A 23449-nucleotide genomic window follows, 5' to 3' on the forward strand; every position below is an offset into this window, starting at 1 on the left:
CATCTGTGCCCTTCAAAGCATTTCCAGAGGCTTTGGGAGGTTACCCCTCCCATAACTGTAACACATATTTCCAAAGGGAGAGGGTGTAACATCCCTTTCCCAAAGGAAACGCTTTCTTCTGCCTTCCTGGGCTCGAGCTGCTTGAGCAACAGGAGGGCAGAAGCCTGTCTGTGAGGTGGCAGCAGCTGTGGCTGCCTGGAAAACCTCAGAAGGCTGTAATGGCAGGGCTGGGGATCCTCTAAGGAGCCCGCAGAGAGCATGGAATCATACAACCAATGCTTGCAAAAGCCTTGGGGTATGATTCCAACATGTTTGATACCAAACATGGCCATATTCAGAGTTACCACTGTGAAACTGTACATAGGTAGTAACCTATGTCCAGTGGGTGCGGAAAATGGCGCCCCTGCACTCGCGAGGTCCGGAAAATGGTCCTGTACGACATGGAGCACCTCTGCTAGCGCAGGGGTGCCCTCACACACAGGTACTGTGCACCCAGCCTTCAGGGTAGGAAGGCCTGACATATGGGTGACGTATAAGTGACCTGGTGCAGTGTAAAAGGCAGTGAAATGGTGCATGCACAGGGTGCAATGGCAGTCCTGTAGAAGCCTTTGCAAGGGCCCCCTACGGGTGGCATAAGAAATACTGCATCTCATAGGGATCCCCTGGAGCCCCAATGCTCTGGGTACCTAGATACCATATACTAGGGACTTGTAAGGGGTGACCAGTATGCCAATTTTGGGTGAAATACTGGGTTACCAGTATGCAGTGACAACATTTAGAGGTGAGAGAGCATACACACTGGGGTCCTGGTTAGCAGGATCCCAGTGACACAGTAAAACACACTGACATTAGGCAGAAATTGGGGGTGACATGCCAAAAAGAAGGTACTTTCCTACACCGTCTGAGAACGGGTCATCGGCAGTGGTGATAGAACAGTTCAGCCAGCTGCGCACGGTTCTGACGGAATAACAGCCTGGGTAGCTTGGAAGGCCCACCAGGGGGAATTCTGGGATGTACGGAACAATCTGTTTTGTAAGAATACTGAGTCTTCAAAGACACTTATATGCAATGCTTAGCTGCAGGAAGCAGGATGGGCCAGGTAACGACCTTGGGAGGAGAAGGCTCCAGATAATGGTGGAGATAAGGGGTGGGGAGTGGTGGCATATTTCACTCAGGTTTTGACCAACAATCCACCAGGTTACCCACTATAGTTGAGCAGCCAAAAAGTACAATTCAAAGGAGGAAGCACCCAGTCTGCCCTTATTCGTTCGTAATTGTAGCTTCCTCAGGGTGATACTGCAGAGGCCCTTCCACCCAAATGAGTAAAAAAAGCAAGGAATCAAGGGGGTCATTCCAAGCTTGGCGGGCGGCGGGAGCCGCCCGCCAAGCGGGAACCGCCAGAAGACCGTACCGCCGTCAAAAGACTGCGGCGGTCATTCTGGGTTTCTCGCTGGGCTGGCGGGCGACCGCCAAAAGGCCGCCCGCCAGCCCAGCGGGAAACACCCTTCCACGAGGAAGCCGGCTCCGAATGGAGCCGGCGGAGTGGAAGGGGTGCGACGGGTGCAGTAGCACCCGTCGCAATTTCAGTGTCTGCTAAGCAGACACTGAAATTCTAAGTGGGGCCCTCTTACGGGGGCCCCTGCAGTGCCCATGCCATTGGCATGGGCACTGCAGGGGCCCCCAGGGGCCCCACGACACCCCATACCGCCATCCTGTTCCTGGCGGCCGAAACCGCCAGGAACAGGATGGCGGTATGGGGGTCGGAATCCCCATGGCGGCGCAGGATTCCCCTGGGCAGCGGAAAGTCGGCGGTACACCACCGACTTTCCGTTTCTGGCCGCGGCTGTACCGCCGTGGTCAGAATGCCCAAAGGAGCACCGCCAGCCTGTTGGCGGTGCTCCCGCAGACCCCGGCCCTGGCGGTATTTACCGCCAGGGTCGGAATCACCCCCCAAGTTTCTTAAAAAATACCCAAGGAGGAATCACCAGAAGGTTAGTAAAGTATTACAGAAGCCAGGGTAGTATCACTATCTTCGATAATGCAATTCTTCCCGTGGTGGCTAGGACAGTTTTATTCAGAAGGACACCGGGGACCTAAGTGACTTTGACACCGGGCACAGGTTGCCCTCAAATAGGTTTTCTGGAGAGTGATACAAATGCACCTTTAGATAGTGTATCGCAGAAACATGCAATGGGAAAGTGCTTCCATCAATGGTAATTTCTACGGGGGCAAGGGTATTGTGTAGTGGGTACATGGAGGATTTGCTCCAATTAACCCGGAGACCAGACACTTTGGCAAATGACCGTAATGCAGTAAGGATTGGAGCTGGACTAGCTTGGGCATCCCACAAATATAGAAGGAGGTCGCCTGCATAGAGCGACACCACATGTCTGAAAAGGGAATACACCACTGTTCACGGTCTAGGGGGAGCAGGATCGCCAGACGCTCCATGGCCATTGCAAAAAGCAATGGCAAGAGGGGACATTCATGTTGTGTGCCACGTCCTATTGCAAACACCTCCGATATGAGGCTTCCCACTTGTACTCGTGTGAGGGGCACCATGTAAGACCAATCTAGGGAATCGAAAGCCTTCTCCAGGCCCAGCACCAAGCAGACTGAGAACTAGGGGTGGGCGGTTACCTCGGCTCGGCTAGCGGAGTTAACATAGTTTTTTGCGCTCCATTTAGAGCATGGAGTTCGACAAAAAAAACTCTGCTAGCCCGGCAGCGGAGCACAGCTTAGTGGCGTGCGCTGTGTGGCCCATGTCAAAAACTTGGCTGCACTTTACGCTCAGCCAAAAATGAAGAGAACATTTGCCCTACGACAGGCACAGAGACCCCTACCTAAGGTATTGCTTTCTGCCAGTCAGCGTCGGGCTACTGCTGTAAGCTGCTGCTGAGGGGAGGCTACACTGGCGCCAGCTCCAGTTCCAGCCCCTCCCTTGTTTCACTGTCCTCAGCAACCCAGGAGCAGGGGGCAGAGGGAGGCGGAGAGCCAGGCTGCTGCCAATGGGGACCCTGGACCCACACAGCATTCAGACCCTCCTCTTGATTTCTCTTCTATATGCACACAGGGGCAGGCACTGGGCCTGGACATTATGTGCATTTGACGGGGGGTCTGTGACTGTGCTCAGAAAAAAGGAAACTTGCAGGCACAACTCCACGGTAAAGAACCTGTCTCTTGTTTTCCATGGAGTTCTGACTGCAAGATAATTTTTTGCCGAGCACAGCCCCCGCCACATACGCAAATAAATAATGTCCAGGCCCAGTGCCCCTGCGCCTATAGATAAGAAACCAAGATTAGGGCCTTTTCTATGGGCACACGGGTGGGGACACTGGGCCTGTACCAAGGGTGCAACCAGAACAGGGCAGGCGCCATTCCACCGCAAGCAGAACTCCGCGGAATTTCGAGGTGTTTTTAGCTAACTCTGCACAATTCCAAAGAGTAGAACTCCGTAAGCTCCGCCCACATTTACTGAGAACTGGAAATGATCACGTACCTAATCCTGAATGTGGAAAAGCTGTCAAAGCTTATGGGAAGTGCTGTGTCAAGGTACAAATCCATTCTGATCTGGAAGAACGAGGTCTGGCAAGACTTGGGCATACCCAGAGGCTAATATCTTCCCCAGGATCTTGTAATCCATTCCCACAATAGCAACTGGGCAATAAGATGATACATCAGTCAGATCTCGGCTTGGTTTGGGGATTGAGACAAGCAGAAATTGAAGGAACATGGAAGGCAGTTCGCTCAGCCGGAGAACCTCATTACACATAGTGGCTAGATGGGCTGCGATTGCATCAGCGAATGTGCTGTAGTACTCTATTGGGAGGCCATCAAGGCCCGTGGTCTTATTGCTTGCCAGGTCATGGATTGCTTGTTTGACATCAGCAAGAGTGATGACCCCGTCCAATGCAGTTTGAGTGGGTTTCATCAATGTTTGGAAGAGGGAGAGTGTAGGAAGATGGCTCTACATATACTATATCAAAATTAGATATAGTGTGCACAGAGTCCAGGGGTTCCCCAAGAGGCTTGACAGAGGCAATAATAATAATAGATAATGCTAATGCTCTATTTGTGGTAGTGTGGTCGAGCAGTTAGGCTTAGAGAGTAGTGTTAAGCATTTGTTGTACACACACAAGCAACAAGTGCAAACACACACTCAATGACTTAACTCCAGGCAATATTATTTTATTTTTAGAACTACAAGATTCATTTAGCAGGTAACTATATTAAATGAAAGGTACTTTGCATAGTAATAGTTGAGCCTTTGAATAGATTCAATATTGTACACAGTTTTCATTAAAATGACAAAAAAGCTATTTTAAAAGTGGACACACTGCAGTTATCAACAGTTCCTGGGGGAGGTATGTACAGTACAGTTTCAGAGGTAAGTACCACACTTACAGGCTCAATCTCTGGTGTATGGGTAGTCCATCGTTGGAGGTTCAAGGCAACCCCAAACACCCAGCACCAGCAACACAGGACTAGTCAGGTGCAGAGGTCAAACAGGAGGCAAAATAACATGCGTGCCTATGGAGAAGGCGGTTCTCCGGTTCCAGTCTGATTGCAGGTAAGAACCCGCGTTGTCAGAGGGCAGACCAGGGGGGTTTGGAGGAGTACTGGAGGGGACCCAAGTAGTCACAAAAACCCCACCCTCAGCGGCACAGGGACGGCCGGATGCAGTGTGCCAACAGGGCATCGGGTTCTCAATAGAACTCTATGGAGGGACCAGGGGGTCACTTAGGTGCTGCAGGCACGGCATAGGCGGGCCTCTCGGGCAAGCCACCACCTGCTGGCCATTGCTGCACCAGTGGTCGGTTTCTCACAGGCTGGGGGCTGCAGGTGCAGTGCTTCTCCAGGCGTTGGATATCTTTGTCCAGGGGCAGTCGCGGTCAGGGGGTCCTCGGGATTTCCTCTACAGGCGTCGTCGTGGGGGTGCAGAGAGGTCAGCTCAGAGAGGACACATTGTCGGAGTCGCCTGGGGGTCCTCTCTGGATAGTTGGTTTCTCCGGACATGGGCTGGGGGTGTTGGGTGCAGAGTAGTGGGGACTCACAATTTTGGAGTGAGGTGGGAGTCCCTTTAAAGATTGATGTCTTTTCTTCTGGTTGGGCAAAGCTACTGCCCACAGGATTGCGTGGTCCTCTGTGATGCAGGCAGTCGTCTAGAGGATTTTCAGGGGTTGGTGGTCCTGTAGAACACGTAGCTTTTCAGTTGCAGGGCCTTGGAAGCAGGAGACAAGCCAGTAGGGCTGGCCAAGTCAGTTCTCATCTCCTTCTCTTTTCTGCTGGGTTTTCAGCTCAGCAGTCCTTCTTCTTCTTGTGAGATCGTCAGGAATCTGAAGAGCTGGGTTCAGGGTCACCCCTAAATACTAAATTTACTGCCCCTTAGGGTGACTACCCCCTCCTTGTGCCCACTCCCTCTGGGGAGGGGGCACATCCCTATCCCTATTGGTCCTAATCCTCCAAAGCAAGATGAAGGATTTCTCAAGGAGAGGGTCACTTCCGCTCTTGTCACCTTAGGGTGAGGGGGTGACTCCTTGTTTTTCTCATTATCCCCCCGGACTTGCCACCAAAGTCCGGGTGGTGGGCATCTCAACAAGGTGGAGTGCCCTGGGGCATTGTAACACCAGGCTTGAGACTTTGAGGCTCACTGCCAGGTGTTACAGTTCTTGCAAGGGGAGGTGTGAAGCACCTCCACCCAGGGCAGGCTTTGTTTCTGACCACAGAGTGCATAAAGGCACTCACTCCATGTGGTCAGAAACTCATCTGGAAGTGGCAGGCTGGCATAGACCAGTCAGCCTTGCACTAGAAGTTGGGCTAACATACCGGGGGCATCTCTAAGATGCCCTCTGTGTGCATTTCTCCACAAATCCCACACTGGCATCAGTGTGGGTTTATTGTGCTGAGAATTTTGATACCAAACTTCCCAGTATTCAGTGTAGCCATTGTGGTGCTGTGGAGTTCGTAATGACAAACTCCCAGACCATATACTCAGTATGGCTACCCTGCACTTACAATGCCAAAGAATTGACTTAAACACTGTAGGGACATAGGTGGTCATTCTGACCCTGGCGGTCTTTGACCGCCAGGGCGGAGGACCGCGGGAGCACCGCCGACAGGCCGGCGGTGCTCCAATGGGGATTCCTGACCGCGGCGGTAAAGCCGCGGTCGGACCGGCACCACTGGTCCCGCCAGTGTACCACGGCCCCATTGAATCCTCCGCGGCGGCGCAGCTTGCTGCACCGCCGCGGGGATTCCGACCCCCCCTACCGCAATCCAGATCCCGGCGGTCGGACCGCCGAGATCCGGATGGCGGTAGGGGGGGTCGCGGGGCCCCTGGGGGCCCCTGCAGTGCCCATGCCACTGGCATGGGCATTGCAGGGGCCCCCGTAAGAGGGCCCCTACATGTATTTCACTGTCTGCTGCGCAGACAGTGAAATACGCGACGGGTGCAACTGCACCCGTCGCACAGCTTCCACTCCGCCGGCTCGATTCCGAGCCGGCTTCATCGTGGAAGCCTCTTTCCCGCTGGGCTGGCTGGCGGTCTGAAAGCGACCGCCCGCCAGCCCAGCGGGAAAGTCAGAATTACCGCCGCGGTCTTTCGACCGCGGAACGGTAACCTGACGGGGGGACTTTGGCGGGCGGCCTCCGCCGCCCGCCAAGGTCAGAATGAGGGCCATAGTTCTCATGCAGCTATGCCCTCACCTGTGGTATAGTGCACCCTGCCTTAGGGCTGTAAGGCCTGTTAGATGTGTGACTTACTTATGCAACAGGCAGTGGTTTGAGGGCATGGCACTCTAAGGGGAGTGCCATGTCTACTTTGTCTTTTCTCCCCACCAGCACACACAAGCTGCAAAGCAGTGTGCATGCACTGCGTGAGGGGTCCCTGAGGGCCACAGGGCCCTTGGTACCAGGGGTACCTTTTACAAGGGGCTTAACTATGTGCCAGAGTTGTGCTCATTGTGCAAACAAAGGTACAGTTTTAGGGAAAGAACACTGGTGCTGGGGCCTGGTTAGCAGGGTCCCAGCACACCTCCAATCAAAGGTGGCATCAACACTATGCAAAAAGTGGGGGGTGACCATGCCAGCAGTGGTATTTTCCTACAGAGAAGGTCTGTAAAAGTATTAAGAGTAGTCTGCACACTCACTTCAGAAAAACTGAGACATACTGGAAAAATAAGTGTAAAAGAGTAATGTTGGATTACGTGTGAAGCAGCACCCCAGTAGGGGATTGGAGCTCGAGGATGTGGTTCTCCTTCTGTCATTGGCGAATCAGCCAGACAAGGAAGCAAACAGATTTATTGCCTTCCATATGAGCTTTGGTCACGCAGGCAGTAAAACTGAGGCAGCGTAGGAGCTCCAATAGAAAGGCATGTTGGTGCTTATCCTACTCCGGAGCAGGGAGGTAGGAAGAGTCTTGTTGAGTCAGACGCTCCAGCAGGGGAGGAGTGATGGTCAGCCTCCCCGATCTCCCTGTCCAACATATGCCAGACCTCAACAATCACCTGCAGGCAATTGCAGACTGTGACAACTTTAGCGTCGTATTCAAGGAGCTTTTTGGAGGCAGTGCCCTTGTTTTCGTTGAAGAAATCACAAATATGGGAGGCCTGAGAGGCCCGGAATGCAGAGTCTTCCAAGCATTCATCAGGGAGATAAGGGGTACCACAGTGTTAGTCAGGTATATGTTCATCATGGTCAGAAACCACCCTACCAAAGTAGTCTGCCAGTTGCAGGGAGGGTGCGAGCACCTGTGAACAGAGTATACGATCTAGTTGGGCGTGCAGATTGTGGCGTGGGAAATAGAAGGGATAAACCTGTGTTGTGGGGTAGAGGGTCATCCATGCATCCACCAGAGCCCAATGTTCTACCCAGTCTGTGAAATTGGTAGATTGAGTGCAAGAGGGAAAGTGTGGTAGAGGCGGGTGAGAACAGTCAAGATGAATGTTGAGGACACAATTATAATGCCCTCCCAAAATCCATAGGAGGTGGGTCTTCCAGGACAGTACAACAGAAAGAGTCATCCAGAAGGTGCCTTGATCAGTGTTAGGTGCGTATAAACTCTCGAGCAGCACTGGGAAGCTGTTAAGACGGCCTTCAAGGAAAACATAGCGGCTTCCCTTGCTGATTATAGTGTTGACTGTTGAAAAGGAGTCTCATGGCAAGCCCATATCAACGCATCCCTGGTGAGTGACGAGTATGTGGTAGCATATATGGAACCTTGCCATCGCTTTTGGAATCGGGGTACCTCCGTCAAGGTTATATGCATATCCTGGAGTAAGACTGTGTGAGGACGGTGCCATTTAAAGTAAGAATATTTGGAATAGAGTTTCTGTGCAGTATTATGCCCTTGACATTGAGGGTAAGGAATTAGGCGGAATGTCAGGTGGCATAGTCGGGGTAGTGAGACATAATGGTATTGAAGGAGTATATGGAAGCAGCCTGCTTCTCCACACCGTCTCAGCCATGTCCCGTTTGGTCGCGCATAATGTAGGGTAGTGAGGGGGTGGGTAGGAATAAACAGGAAGAACCTTTCACAACCGGCTAAACACCCAAACTGAATATCAGTGAAAACAAATCATACTAAGAAAGGGGTGGCCAAGGCGGAAAACAAGAACGGGCATGGCTAGCCATCCTATAACCAATAAGGAAGTGTAGCAGGGCCTAGCGCTGTGGTCACATCGAGGGAAAGAAAGAGCGGACACACCAGAACATCATGCAGATGGTAGAAGACTCCATGGAGTAACATACCAACAAGCAGGTGCAACAATCTGCACATATAACAATGATCTGCAAATGGGGATAAAGACTTTTAGAAATGGTTTTCCTGGTTGGCTAGGGTAGGTACCTCAGCCAGGCAAGGACTGCCACTATATTCAGGGAAAGGGAGATACCCAACCAAAATAACCCCTGCTCACCCCCTTGGTGTGAGAAAGTAGCCTCTTTCTAGCATGATTACCCCACTTTTGGCCTGTTTGTGAGTGTTTGTCAGTGTGTTTTTACTGTCTCACTGGGATCCTGCTAGCCAGGACACCAGTGCTCATAGTTTAAACCCCTATTTCTCAGTGTGTTTGCCTGTCTCACTGGGATCCTGCTAGCCAGCACCCCAGTGGACATAGTTTTTGGCCTATGTATGTTGTCAGTATGCTTGACTGTGTTACTGAAGTTCTGCTAACCAGAACTCCAGTGCTTATGCTCTCTCTACTTACCAAATTTGTCACTACAGTTTAGTGACTACATATTCCAATTCTGATTGGCACACTGGACCACCCTTATAAGTCCCTAGTATATGGTACCTAGGTACCCAGGGCATTGGGGTTCCAGGCGATTCTTATGGGTTGCAGCATTTCTTTTGCCACACATAAGGAGCTCATACAAACCTTTCATCAGGACTGCCACTGCAGCATGAGTGAAATAGTGCATACACTATTTCACAGCCATTTTTCACTGCACCAGGTAACTTATAAATCAGCTATATGTCTAAGCTTCATTTACTGAAGGCTAGGTGTAAAGTTACTGTGTGTGAGGGCACCCTTGCACTATCAAAGGTGCCCCCACGTTGTTCAGGACCAATTTCCCAGACTTCGTAAGTGCAGAGACACCATTATAAGCGTGCACTACATATATGCCAATACAAATATGTAGCTTCAGAATGGTAACTCCAAATATGGCCATGTGAAGTGTCTAGGATCATGAAATTGACACCCCAATCCAAATCTGGTATTGGGGGGGCAATCCCCTGCACCCTGGGAGCTTCACCATGGACCCCCAGTACTGCCAAACCAGCTCCCTGAGGTTTCCACTGCAGCCCTAGCTGCTGCCACCTCACAGACAGGTTTCTGCCCTCCTGAGGACTGAGCAGCTCAATCCCTGGAAGGCAGAACAATGCATTTCCTTTAGGAGAGGTGTGTTACACCCTCTCCCATTCGAAATAGGTGTTACAGGCATGGGAGGGGTATCCTCCCAGAGCCTCTGGAAATGCTTTGAATGGCACAAATGGTGCCCTCCTTTGATAATCCAGTCTACCCAAGTTCAGTAACCCCCAGTCCCTGCTCTGCGCAAAGCTAGACAAAGGAAATGGGAGTGACCACTCCCCTGTCCATCACCACCCCACGGGTGGTGCCCAGAGCTCCTCCAGAGTGTCCCTGGCATTAGCTATCTTGGATTCCAATTTGTGGGGACCCTCTGGAGACCTCTGAGTGGCCAGTGCCAGCAGGTGACATCAGAGATTCCTCCAGATAGGTGCATACCTGGGTAGTTAGTCGATCCCCCTCTCAGGGCTATTTAGGTTCTCTCCTCTGGGTGTTTCCTCAGATTTGATTTGCAAGATTCCTCCAGGACTCCTCTGCATCCTCTGCTTCAACCTCTGACGATCGGATCAACCGCAGGCTGCTCTAGGAACCGGTGTAACTGCAACAAAGTATCCAGGACGACTCATGTGACCTGCAACTTCAGCTCCAGCCAGCATTTGAAACAATTTCCAAGGTGTGCACGCTCTGAGGACTGTCTGTCTTCACCCTGCACCAGAAGAACCGAAGGAATCTCCCGTGGAGTGACGGAGTAACTTCCCTGCTTCAGCAGGCATCCTTCTGCGAAGACAACCGGTACTCTGGGACTCCTCTCCGGACAACGAGCCTGCTCCCTGGAGCACAGGTGGTGGACCAAAGTGACTCAGACTGTTCAAAGGTCCAGCTGTCCAAATTTGGTGGAGGTAAGAGCTTGCCTCCCCGTGCTGCGACACTACCCTGTACTCCGCGTCTTCTGCAGCTCCTCGGGCTTCTATGCATTTCTTCCAAATGTTCCTCGTGCACAGAGTAGCCCAGGTCCCCAGCACTTCCTCCTGCGGCGCATAGCTCTCTGAGTTGTTCTCCAGTGGCGTGGGACCTTCCAGTGTAGTACTGCGACGACCGCACTTTGCAACGTCTTTGTCCCCATGTTCTGGGACTTCTGTGGGTGCTGCCTGGTCCTCTGAGGGCTCCCTGAAGTGCTGAGAGCCCACTCTGTCTTCTCAGTCTGTGTTGAGACCCCTAGGTCCCTCCTGGGTCAAGGCAGCAGCTCTCGCTTTCTTGCTTGAACCAAGACTTGTTGGCGGAATCCAGCGATGCAAACAGCCTGCATTCAACAACTCAATGTGGGAAATCTCCTGCACCAAGCAGGAACCCGCAGCCATCTTTTGTGGTGCGTTCTGTACTTTTCTAACCAGAGAATCCACTTTTGCACCTTTTTCTAGGTTGCCAGGGGCTCCTATCCTTCCTTGACTCTTCTCCGACTTCTGGACTTGGTCTCCTCTCTCCACAGGTCTTCAGGTCCAGGAATCCGTTTGTTTGCTTGCAGTCTTGCGTGGTTCTTGCAGAATCCTTTATCACAACTTCTTGTGTGTCCTGAGGAAACTTGCTGTACTTTACTCCTGCTTTCCTGGGCTTTGGGGTGGAGTACTTTACTTACCTTTGGTGTTTTCCTACACTCCCAGCACCCCTCTACACACTACACTGGCCTAGGGGGGAACTCGACATACGCATTCCACTACTTTAGTATATGGTTTGTGTTGCCCCTAGGCCCATTGCAATCTATTGTATTTTCTACTGTTTGCACTATTCTATGACCGTTTACTTACCTGATTTTGGTTACTAGTGTATATATTGTGTATAATACTTACCTCCAGAAGGAGTATAGCCTCTAAGATATTTTTGACCTTGTGTCACTAAAATAAAGTACCTTTATTTTTGGTAACACTGAGTATTGTCTTTTATTGTGTATAAGTACTGTGTAGTGGTATTGCAGGAGCTTTGCATGTCTCCTAGTTCAGCCTAAGCTGCTCTGCTACAACTACCCCTAGACAGCCTAAGCTGCTAGAACACTGCCTACATTTCACTAATAAGGGATAACTGGACCTGGTATAAGGTGTAAGAACCTTAGGTACCCACTAAAAACCAGGCCAGCCTCCTACACTTGGCAGCTTGGCTCAAGCAGTCACGCTTATCCCAGAGGCAATGTGTAAAGCGTTAGTATAACACACACACATCAGTCACACAATAAATACACCACAAAGAAGACTCCACAATAAGTTATATAAAAATAAACTGTATTGCACAAAAACATCATTAGACCAAAACGATATGTATCAGAAGTACCCTGCTACGCAAGCAGTTGTCAGATTATCACACATGTTCTAAGTACTCTGCAAACCAGCAGTAGTCAGGTAAACACATACCTACAGAGAATAAATGCATATAGAAAGGAACATTCCCAAAACGCAGTTCATTATTATCACCAGCATAAATGCATAAATCCTGCAAATATTTTCATATTACGTTGGTCATACACCTACATTACCCTTCCAATGCAGATCAGACATTCCCTGAAAATATGTGGTTACTCCCAACATGGTAACCACAACATATAATAGGAATCAGATCATGAAGAATGCAATATACATAATGGGGGACTGGGGGGGGGAATATCCTGCCCCTGCACCTGCCCGGGCCGTAGCGGTGATTTCACAGCAAAAAGACATGTCGGCTCGTGCCCCCGGGGCACCCTTAAGGTTGCGCTCATCCACGCTGGTACAAGAGGCTACTAGCAGGCTCCTCTTGGTCGCTCCTGCATCAAGAGAAGGGGAAGGGCCACCACCTCCAGGACACGGGGTGCTATCCTACACCCAAAGCAGGCAGTAAATCATGAATAAAGCTCTCTTCACGTGCTGTAACAAACAGGTGGAGAGCTCACCATGCTCCTGCCTAGTACACACATCGCTTATCTTGCGCAGGTAAAATTAATCATCAAGTGCCCTTCATGCGCTTTAGAGAGGGGAAAGGCGGGGGAAAAAGGGGATCACCATCCAGCCCTTGGAGACAGCAATGGGGGCAAGCAGACCATCACAAGGATTCAAAAGCAGTGGCAGTCCCTCTCAGGTCACAGGTCAAGGTCAGTCCAACAGCAGAGCACTCCGAGGTGGTTCCTGGCGAGTCCCTCCAGCAGCATCCAGTGCCCAGTCCATCAGTGTTCTGTCTTGTCTCCTAATGGGGGCGGACAAACCCCAGTAATTATACTAATTTTGCTCAGCTTCCACAAAGGTGAGGAGGGGGTTCCAACTAGCACTAACCGGTTCCAGGAATGTCCCCTTCTCAAGCACTGCCTCCAGACATCAGTAGGGGGTAAATGAGCCCTTTGTGTGAGGCTGGGGCACAGACTTTATAGTTGAATATGTGCCCCACCTCTACCACTCCCAGCCCAGTAAGACTATTCAGTATGCAGATGTACTCTTGTTACATCTCCACCCTCCCTGTGTACTGGCTGTCTGAAACGTATGCACAAATCATAGCCATTCCCACCTAGCCATTCGTTTCTTGAGTTTTTGGTGATCATTCCTAAGAAAAGTCAATTCAGTGACCAAAGAGATCAGGGCAGTGTTCTGTGCCAAGGCGTTCCAGTGGGGCGATGACAATTCCCTAATCCTGATGAGGACTAACGTGACCCCGATGAAGTGTACATTGCCCCCTCACAAGTCCTCAAGGGGAAGGGGGTTTTCAGAAGAGAAAAAGAGAAAATACCAGCTTCTGCTTTGTTGACTGCAGAATCAGACTGCTGGACCCTGGACTGCGCGTCATGTTGGGTGTCAGGACTTCTCATTTATCAAATTAATGTTTTCTTGGTTTTTGAGATTCTGGGCTCTAAAACACAGTACATTGAACTTGCATAAACAATTGTACATTGCATAATATCTGTTATTGGTGACACACTGTGCATACATTTCTATAAGGGTGAACAAGTCTCTTCCTCTTTTTACAATACTTTCAGAGTCTCTGAAGCAATGTCCAAACTCAAAAACAATCAACTTGACTAAAAGTCTTCTTTGTGTTTCTGGCTTAATCTTTTGCCACTAATAGGTATGATAAACCTGCTCTATTTCCAATCTTCTAATTCTCAGGGGAGCGCTTGTTACAGGAAATACATCTTTCCTTAATGTCTGTTTAGCGGTATCTTGGATTCCCACCCAAACGATAAATCATGTGAGTTCCTATTGTCATAAATGATTTAAAAGACAGATCTCTGTTTTGTTTCATTTAAGGAATTAATCTTTCTTTACCTTGAAAGAAGTTACTTGGTTGAACATTTCAGAAGAACCCAAACTGGGTTTTTTCACCTTTCTTATTTCCTCTCTTTTACGGGAAATACAGGATTGTCAGCAGAAGACAAAAGAGGAGAGCTGGGACTCCTCAAAGAAGCCAACCAGAGGGCGAGGATTCCTGGAAATCGACTGGAGGCTGTTCGGAGGACGAGAAATGCTGGAAGCTGGTCTGAGAATGAGGAACACTGGAACTCACCTGGAGGTAGGCTAGAGGACAAAGACCTCAACTTGACTGGAAACAGGTGAACAGAACAATATGTACAAAGCCAAGCAAGGCCTCAGACTCACAAACATCCTTAAATAATCAGGCACATGTGCCTTTTGGCATTTGATTGCTTGTTAAGGAAATGAGGAATTTTCATTCTGACTGTGGCACATGTTCAATATAGATCACCCTGTGAAGAGCACATGTTTTGGCAGTTACAGTTGGAGCAGGTGGAAAGGCAGTTGGCTGCTTGTTAAGGAAATGAGCAATTATCCTCCTGATTGTGGCACATATTCAATACAGATCACATTGTGAAGAGCACGTTTTAGCAGTTACAGTTGGAGCAGGTAGAATAAAATGTCCATAATCAACAAGCATTGGTTATAATAAATGGCAAATTTAACAAGCATTGGTTATTTCAAACTTGATATTCTAGGATGTAATGAATATATCCAAATAGGTCTGAATGTTGCAAGCAACAGCATCTTACTGTAATCAAGGTCTTGTATTTGCTAGTGTACCCACAACAGGCAGTCGCCATAGATTTGCCGGAGTTCTCGATAAAGCCCGAATGTGGTCTAAATGGTCCTGGGGGGGCTGCAAGGATGCAGTACAGGAGTCATGTTGAAAGGTATCTGGGGAGGGCTGCAAGGAGGCAGTAGAATGAGGTGGACGGAGAGGTTTTTGGACAGTCCATGTTGCGCCATGGGGGGTGGGAGTGGAAATCTTCCACTCAGTTGTCAGTTGCTTGAGAGGACTCAGGAATAACGACAGGGTAATGTGAACCTGCCAGAGACAAAAGTTTTTTGTTCCCCTGTTCAGACACCGAGGTAGTCAAGGGTAGGCCATAGAGCAGGGGAGGAACAGCAGAAGGTGACTCAGTTGATGGTGGTGCAGGACACCAAAGTGACACAGCCCAAGGGTGCCCCGGGGGGGGGGACCAGGCCGTGGAGGGGGATAGGGCAGCCCCACTTATGGCAAAGGTGGCTGTGTTGACTGGGCACCGACCGTGACCCCCATAGCTCTTCCCGGCAGTGTGATTCAGCCTCGTCTCAGGTACAACTTTCCTATTTTAACGCAACCAATGCGAAGGCGTGGTAAAGTCCAAAGGGCAGACCACCATTGGCCAAGCAGACAGCAACAGTCAAGGGAGGCCCCAGGTTTGTTTGTTATGGGGTGCCCACCACCCCGTAGGTGAGGGCTTGCCAGAGCATTGAGGAGTGGAGGAGTGCCACAGTGTCCTGAAGTGTTGACTCAGAGGCAATTTGCATGTGAGCGGGGCTTCTGGCGCTGGAAGCTGCCAGATAGGAGGGCCCCCCGGGTATTTCTTGGAGCAAGTCGCGTGGTCCCGCCGGCCCACTGCAAGGGGCAGATGTGGGGAGGGGATTGGCAATGGTCTGATCCTCAGGATAGGCCCTGGCCCAGGCAAATGTCACCAACAGTGGCTTCTCCCTGGCTAGAAGCAGCAGACACAGGATGGTATGAGTCCACAAGGCTCATCTTTTAGATGTGGTCAGAACATTGAATATTTATTTGGAGAGGATGAATTTGGAAGACTCATTTACTTAGGTCTTCCCAATTTCTCTAATGAGACACTTCCAGTTAGTCACTTATTTAGCCTACCAGAAGTCTGGGGAGATTTCCTCTAAGTTAATACAAGTTCAGTCTACAATGGGTTTGACCACAAGAAGGCAGAGTGGGTGGACTATTTATTTTGGATTTTTTCCAAGGTTGTTAGCTAGCATGCCCCAGCTACATGCATTTTACTCTGTAGGGTAAATATGCACAAGAGACCGAAATGCGCCTGGCTCAAGGGGTCTTTCTAAAGCAGCTTCTTTATAACGTCATATCTGTATTGACCTATTTTTTTGTTTTCACTCAGGATGATTTTCAGTTTGTATGGGGTTTCTGTATTCTTAGTTTAGCTGCTTTGTTTTTAAGTAAGGAAAAGGGGCAAAAAAGGCGATGAGAAGGTAATGTTAACATTACTTATAGTAAACCTTCATTCCTCCTCCCTAGTGGCAAAGGATGTGAGACTAGTGGCAAAGACAGATTTAGGGCCAGATTACGAGTCTGGCGGTGTCAAGGCTGCCAGTCACACTCGGACCACCGTGGCTGTGGTGGTTCGACCACCACATTACAAAGTTGGCAGGCGGGTCTGTCAACTGACCACCGTCCCCGCCAGGATCTAAGGTACATTCGGACTGATGGCAGTCTTGGTTGTGATCAGCCAGGATGGCACTCACGTCAGCGCCGCCCTTCTGATTACCACCATGTTCTCTGCTAGCCTTTTCATGGCAGTTCAGCCGCCATTGTAGGAAAGTACCCTCTTTTTGCCATGGTAACCCCCATTTTTTGCCTGATGTCAGTGTGCTTGACTGTGTTCACTGGGATCCTGCTAACCAGGACCCCAGCGATTATGCTCTCTCTCCTCTAAATGTGGTTGTTGCATACTGGTAACACAGTATTTCACCCACAATTGGCCTACTGGTGCCCCCTTATAAGTCCCTAGTATATGCTACTTAGATACCCAGGACAATGGAGTTCCAGGGGATCATTATGGGCTGCACCATATCTTTTGCCACCCAAAGGTAGCCCATGCAAAGGATTCTGTAGGACTGCCAATACAGCCTGCATGAAAAGGTGCATACACACTTTCACTGCCATTTACACTGCACCAGGTCACTTATAAGTCACCCCTATAGCAGGCACTCCAGCCCTGAGGGCAGGGTGCAAAGTACCTGTGTGTGAGGGCACCCCTGCACTAGCAGAGGTGCCCCCACAACCTCCAGGAACCTTTTCCCGGACTACGTGAGTGCATGGACACCATTTTACGCATGTACTGGACATAGGTCACTACCTATGTCCAGCCAGATAACGGTACCTCCGAACATAGGCATGTTTGGTATCAAATATGTTGGAATCTTACCCTGAGACATTTGCAAGCATTGGCTGTATGATTCCATGCACTCTGGGGGCTCCTCAGAGGACACCCAGTATTGCCATTCCAGCCTTTTGGGGTTTTCCAGGCAGCCCCAGCTGCTGTCACCTCTCAGACAGGTTTCTGCCCTCCTCTTGCTGAAAAATCTCAAGCCCAGGAAGGCATAACAAAGGATTTCCTTTGGGAGAGGGGTGTTACACCCTCTCTCTTTGGAAATAGGTATTACAGGCTTGGGAGGGGTAGCCTCACCAAGCCACTGGAAATGCTTTGAAGGGCACATTTGGTGTCCTCCTTGCATAATCCAGTCTACACCGGTTCAAGGACCCCAAGTCCCTGCCCTGGCATGAAACTGGACAAATGAAAGGGGAGTGACCACTCCCCTGTCCATCACCAACCCAGGGGTGGTGCTCAGAGCTCCTCCAGAGGGTCCCTGGGTTTTGCCATCTTGGATTCCAAGTTGGCAGGGAACTCTGGAAGAATCTGAGTGGCCAGTGCCAGCAGGTGACGTCAGAGCCCTCTCCTGATAGGTGCTTACATGTGTAGCTGACTAATCCCCCTTTCAGGGCTATTTAGGGTCTCTCCTTTGGGTGGTTCTTCAGATTTGGATTGCAACACTCCAGCAAGAATCCTCTGCATCCTACACTTCAACTTCTCACCAAAGAAGCTGCATCTGGACCCTCTAGGAACTCTACAAACTGCAACAAAGAAGCAAGACGTCTTCTGCAACATTGTATCTTCAGCTCCTGTCAGCAACTGCAACTGTTTCCTGGTTGTGCATCCTCTGAGGAAAGCCCATCTTCAGCCTGCACCAGAAGAGCAAAGGAATCTCCCTTGGGTGAAGGAGTCACTCTCCTGCCTCAGCAGGCACCTACTGCAATGACGACTTGCTGAGTGGATCCCCTCTCCTGCTGAGCTGCGTGGATCCTGCATCACAGGTGGTGGACTGAAGTGGTCCTGACAATCCTGATGTCCTACTGTCCAACTTTGGTGAAGGTAAGAGCTTGATTCCCCACGCAAAACAGTACCCCATGCACCGAGTGTTTTGCAGTTGCCAAGGCTTGTTGGCATCCTTCCACTAAGTTCTTCGTGCATCTTGCAGCTCTGTACCCCAGCACTCTATCCTGTGATGCACAGCTTCCTGAGTGGTTCTACAGCAGCGTGGGAACCTTTGTCATCGTGCTGCTTGGTCCTCTTTTGCACCTTCCTTGTCCCTGTCCTGTGGGACTCCTCTGCGCGCTTTTTGGTCTTCTGTGGGCTCTCTGAGTTTCACAGCCCACTTTGACTCCCCCTCCTGGGTAGAGTCCACCTGTTCCTTTCTGGTCCCAGACAGCGCCATTCCTTGCTAACCACAAGCTTTGTGTGTGCCAAGGCTTGTTGGCAGACCCCAGCAACGCAAACTAGACTGCAATCCTCCATCTGGCGTGTGACATCATTTGCAACAACCGGGAACCCAACTCTGTCTTCTTGGGAGCAGTACTGACTGTTCTTCTTCACTGGTGGTTCTTCTTTGGCACCTTCATCCGGGTTAGCAAGGGCTCCTGTTCTTCCTGGATTCTTCTGTGCTTCTTGGACTTGGTCTCGTTCTTCCACAGTTCTTCAGGTCCAGGAATCCACTGTTGGTGTCTTGCAGTATCTTCTGGTTCTTGCATAATCTTCTTTCTCATGTTTCTGTGTGTTCTGGGAAAGTTAGTGTGATTTATTCCTACTTTCCTGGGCTCTGGGATGGGTTCTAGTACTTATCTTTGGTGTTTTCTTGTATTCCCAGCGATCCCCTACACACACTACACTTCCTAGGTGGGAAACCGACTTTCGCATTCCACTTTCTTAGTATATGGTTTGTGTTCCCCCTAGGCCCATTTCTAACTATTGTGATTTTCACTAATTGCACTGTTTTCTAACTTTGTTCTGCCTATTTCTGCATACTAGTTATATAATTTGTGTATTACTTACCTCCTAAGGGAGTATAGTCTCTGGTATTTTTGCCATGCATTTGTGTCACTAAAATAAAGTACCTTTATTTTTGTAACACTGAGTATTTTCTTTCATGTGTGTGAGTACTGTGTGACTACAATGGTACTGCATGAGCTTTACATGTCTCCTAGATAAGCCTTGGCTGCTCAGCTACAGCTACCTCTAAAGAGCCTGCCTTCTAGACACTGCCTACATTTCACTAATAAGGGATAACTGGACCAGGTATAAGGTGTAAATACCATAGGTACCCACTACCAACCAGGCCAGCCTCCAGCAGCCATGAAAAGGAAAGGGGAAAACAAGTGCTGGGGGCCACAGAGGAGCCCCTGCAGTGCAGGATTCCCCCTCCCAGCACCATCAAAATGCGCACTGTCTGCTGTGCAGGGAGGCCCCCTGTGCAACGCCGTTAGACCCAGCACCATGTGGAGCCGTGTCCAATACCGCCACTTGTTTTCCACCGGGCTGACCGGTGGAAACGTTGGTTTCTGCCGGTCAGTCCAGTGGAAAACTCGTAATAGGGCCAGCGGAAAGACTGCCAGCTCTGCAGCGGCCTCCTCACCACGGGTCCGGCAGTCAGATTTTTGGACCACCAAACTCGTAATCAGGCCCTCAATCTCATTCAAGTAAAGAATGGGATGAGGAAGGAAGAATCAAAGTAACAAAGATTACCGGTACATAAACTTTAATAAACAATTATCATATTGCCACTGAAGTCATAAGTAATGGTCAAAATCAAACGATTGAAAATGGTTCAAAAACGTTTTCAGCCAGCAAGCGGTGCAAGAGTTATAACAAGGAGAGCCTTTATTGCAGGTCCTGCCAGCCATCCAACTAATGAGCAGTGAGCTTGTTGCACTTTGGTCACTAACTGACATGCCATTGATGTGTTACATCAGCGCTGGTAGGCTGAAACGCCTGCCTGGGAATAGTGAGAAAAGGTGGAGTGGAACAGCATGTTCCTCAATGCTGCACTACTCATCAAGCAGGCCACGGCTAACCCTGCAATGCAGGTTGAGGCAGCAGTCAGCATGAAAGTTCAAGGTGATCCAACCCCTTTGTCTGCAAGGAAGGGGATGAGTCTTCATCAGGTTATATTCTCTGTGCAAGCCCACCCTCATTTGTGAACCCACAGAACAGTGATGTTACATGCGGAATATAAAGATATGCTGCATGCTCTACATGATGTGCTTAAACTATTATTGAAAAGAGCTAAGTCCTTACCTGTTTTGGGGCGTTTGGGTGATTTCCGAGTAGAATCTATAGAGAGGAAATAAAAAGATAAATAGGCATATCCGCATATACCAGCTTTTGTATAGATGCACAAACATTTCCGTAACTCCAAAGCATATGCTATCCAGGTGGATGATCAAGTACACAAATGATGTAGAGCATTGAATTGGACTGGTTGAAACACTGAATTCAGACTCAACATTCAAGTGATGACACTATGACACTATTAAAAGGCAGGTAGCAGTACAATGATTTTTTCACTTGCTATGGTTCTAATAATAACTGTACTGTATTTCCGATTTATTCGTCCACATTCATAATTCCTGCCTTTCTGTGTGGCCATTGCTCAGTGACCTACAAGAAAGATCTGATATCTATAGTGCATATGTGTATTGTAGTACATGCAACTTTCCAGGAAGAAAGGCTCCAGAGGGTTCCAATAAAATGGAATTCTACATAGGCTATTGTTTTTTTACAAGAGCATCTTAAAAATGCATGCTAAAAAAGGAACACTTTCTAGGTCGAGCTTCCGACCTCTTGTATACACTTTAGTATATACTTCTGTGAGGGCTGAAACTTCGCCCACGCTTTTCGTTTGTTTGTTTTAGTGTCCTTAAAGAAACCTTGCTTGCTAGTGTTCATATTTGCCTCTTTTGTTTTTGTTTCCTCCCACAGAAGCAGGAACTAAGTACTGTATCATTACGTATGGAGACTTTTTTTTTTTTTTTAAATGTCCTGCTCATGTTACACTGTGGGTATGGCGCCTAAAAAAAATTTATTGCATTTTCTCTCCCACCTCTCCCTCCCCTGTTATTGCTGCCATCCTTCCCCCACCTCCCGTTAGGTTGCTTGTTGCCCCATTACTTGTGTGGTTTTATGCATGGGGCGCACTTGTGTTTTTTTTCTGTGCTCTTGCACAGGTCTCTGATTAAGCCTTACTATTCTTTGCCATTGCTCCCGCTACTCATCGCTGATATGATGTAATTCCATCATAAGACGCTGTGCGCAAAGGGTTGGGGTGCTCACCCACTGTGGACTCTCCTTCTTGGCCGTCAATTCCCCACAGTAGGTGGGCAAACAGCACAGAGGCTCCACGCAACCTGCTGCTTGCCCAGAGTCCAGCCATAGAGCTGGCGGGTTTCTAAGTGGTGCGACTGCATCTACTAAGTCACCGCCTCACACTGTCTGCATAAAGACCCGCTCCAGAGAGAAACACAGACCTGCGCATGTATCTGCGCATCAGCAAGGCTTCCGCCTGAGGTTTGCCATTTAAACATCAGGCAAACGTAATCCTCTGTAACTAATGAGCTCATGGAGTCTGCCTTAACCTGCTCCGTGCCGCGGACGTAACGGTTATGTCCTGCGGCACAGTGTTCGTGTGCCCAGGATGTAACCATTACGTCCTGGGCACAGAGCCCAAAGGGAGCGCTAGCGCTCCCTCTGTGTTCTTTCCCCCACCCCCTAAAGGTAGAGATGGAAGGGAAAGCTTCACCCTTCCACCCCCGACAGCCCCCGACCCCCCCTGTGACGTCAGTGTGCGATAGGCGCTGACCATCACAGAGGCCTCCTCCCATCGGCGCAGCTTCCAGTGCGATCGCAAGAGAAATGCTCAGCATTCCGCTTCCGATCAGGTGGAGGAGGCCTGAGAGGCTTCAAAGGACGGAAATTAATTTCCTTCCCTTTGAAGTCTCTCTGAACATTTTAGCAGACGGATTGTGAAGCGATCCAACAGCTAAAATGCCCACTGGACACCAGGGATTTATTTTTTGGTTGAAATTGGCATAAGGGGAGCGACCCCTTGGGCAAGGGTCGCTCCCCAGGGGGGGGCATTTTTTTTAAGGCCTTTTCTGCCCCCCCGGGGGAAGATCGGCCTATTATTAGCCTCTTTTGTTTTTGTTTCCTCCCACAGAAGCAGGAACTAAGTACTGTATCATTACGCTTTGAGACTTTTTTTTTTTTAAATGTCCTGCTCATGTTACACTGTGGGTATGGCGCCTAAAAAAAATTTCTTGCATTTTCTCTCCCACCCCACCCTCCCCTGTTATTGCTGCCATCCTTCCCCACCTCCCATTAGGTTGCTTGTTGCCCCATTACTTGTGTGGTTTTATGCATGGCGCGCACTTGTGTTTTTTTTCTGTGCTCTTGCACAGGTCTCTGATTAAGCCTTACTATTCTTTGCCATTGCTCCCGCTACTCATCGCTGATCTGATGTCATTCCATCATTAGACGCTGTGAGCATAGGGTTGGGGTGCTCACCCACTGTGGACTCTCCTTCTTGGCCGTCAATTCCCCACCGTAGGTGGGCAAACAGCACAGAGGCTCCACGCAATCTGCTGCTTGCCCGGAGTCCAGCCATAGAGCTGGCGGGTTTCTAAGTGGTGCGACTGCATCTACTAAGTCACTGCCTCACACTGTCTGCATAAAAACCCGCTCCAGAGAGAAACACAGACCTGCGCATGTATCTGCGCATCAGCAAGGCTTCCGCCTGAGGTTTGCCATTTTAACATCAGGCAAACGTAATCCTCTGTAACTAATGAGCTCATGGAGTCTGCCTTAACCTGTTCGGTGCCGCGGACGTAACGGTTATGTCCTGCGGCACAGTGCTCGTGTGCCCAGGATGTAACCATTACGTCCTGGGCACAGAGCCCAAAGGGAGCGCTAGCGCTCCCTCTGTGTTCTTCCCCCCACCCCCCAAAGGCAGAGATGGAAGGGGAAGCTTCACCCTTCCACCCACGACAGCCCCCCGACCCCCCCTGTGACATCAGTGCGCGATCGGCGCTGACCATCACAGAGGCCTCCTCCCATCGGCTCAGCTTCCAGTGCCATCGCAAGAGAAATGCTCAACATGTTTTTTTTTTTTTTTTTAAGAGGTGGGGGAGCGACCCCTCGGGCAAGGGTCACTCCCCTAGGGGGCAAATTATATTTAGGCCATTTCTGCCCGTTGGGGGCAGATTGGCCTATTTTTATGAGGCCAACC

At 49.8% G+C, this 23449-nt stretch overlaps 1 protein-coding gene across 2 annotated transcripts in view; it reads right to left on the reverse strand.

Annotated features, from left to right (window-relative positions):
* The window catches only part of LOC138274931 (uncharacterized), a 779592-nt gene that overhangs the window by 339309 nt on the left and 416834 nt on the right, over positions 1-23449 (reverse strand). For both annotated transcript variants that reach the window (XM_069219061.1, XM_069219055.1), the window contains one exon: positions 20464-20499. In XM_069219061.1, coding sequence (XP_069075162.1) covers positions 20464-20499 — 36 coding nt within the window. The remainder of the gene's footprint in view (positions 1-20463; positions 20500-23449) is intronic.

The sequence above is a fragment of the Pleurodeles waltl genome, chromosome 2_2 (genome assembly GCF_031143425.1).
Source record: "Pleurodeles waltl isolate 20211129_DDA chromosome 2_2, aPleWal1.hap1.20221129, whole genome shotgun sequence".
Taxonomy (NCBI): Eukaryota; Metazoa; Chordata; class Amphibia; order Caudata; family Salamandridae; genus Pleurodeles; species Pleurodeles waltl.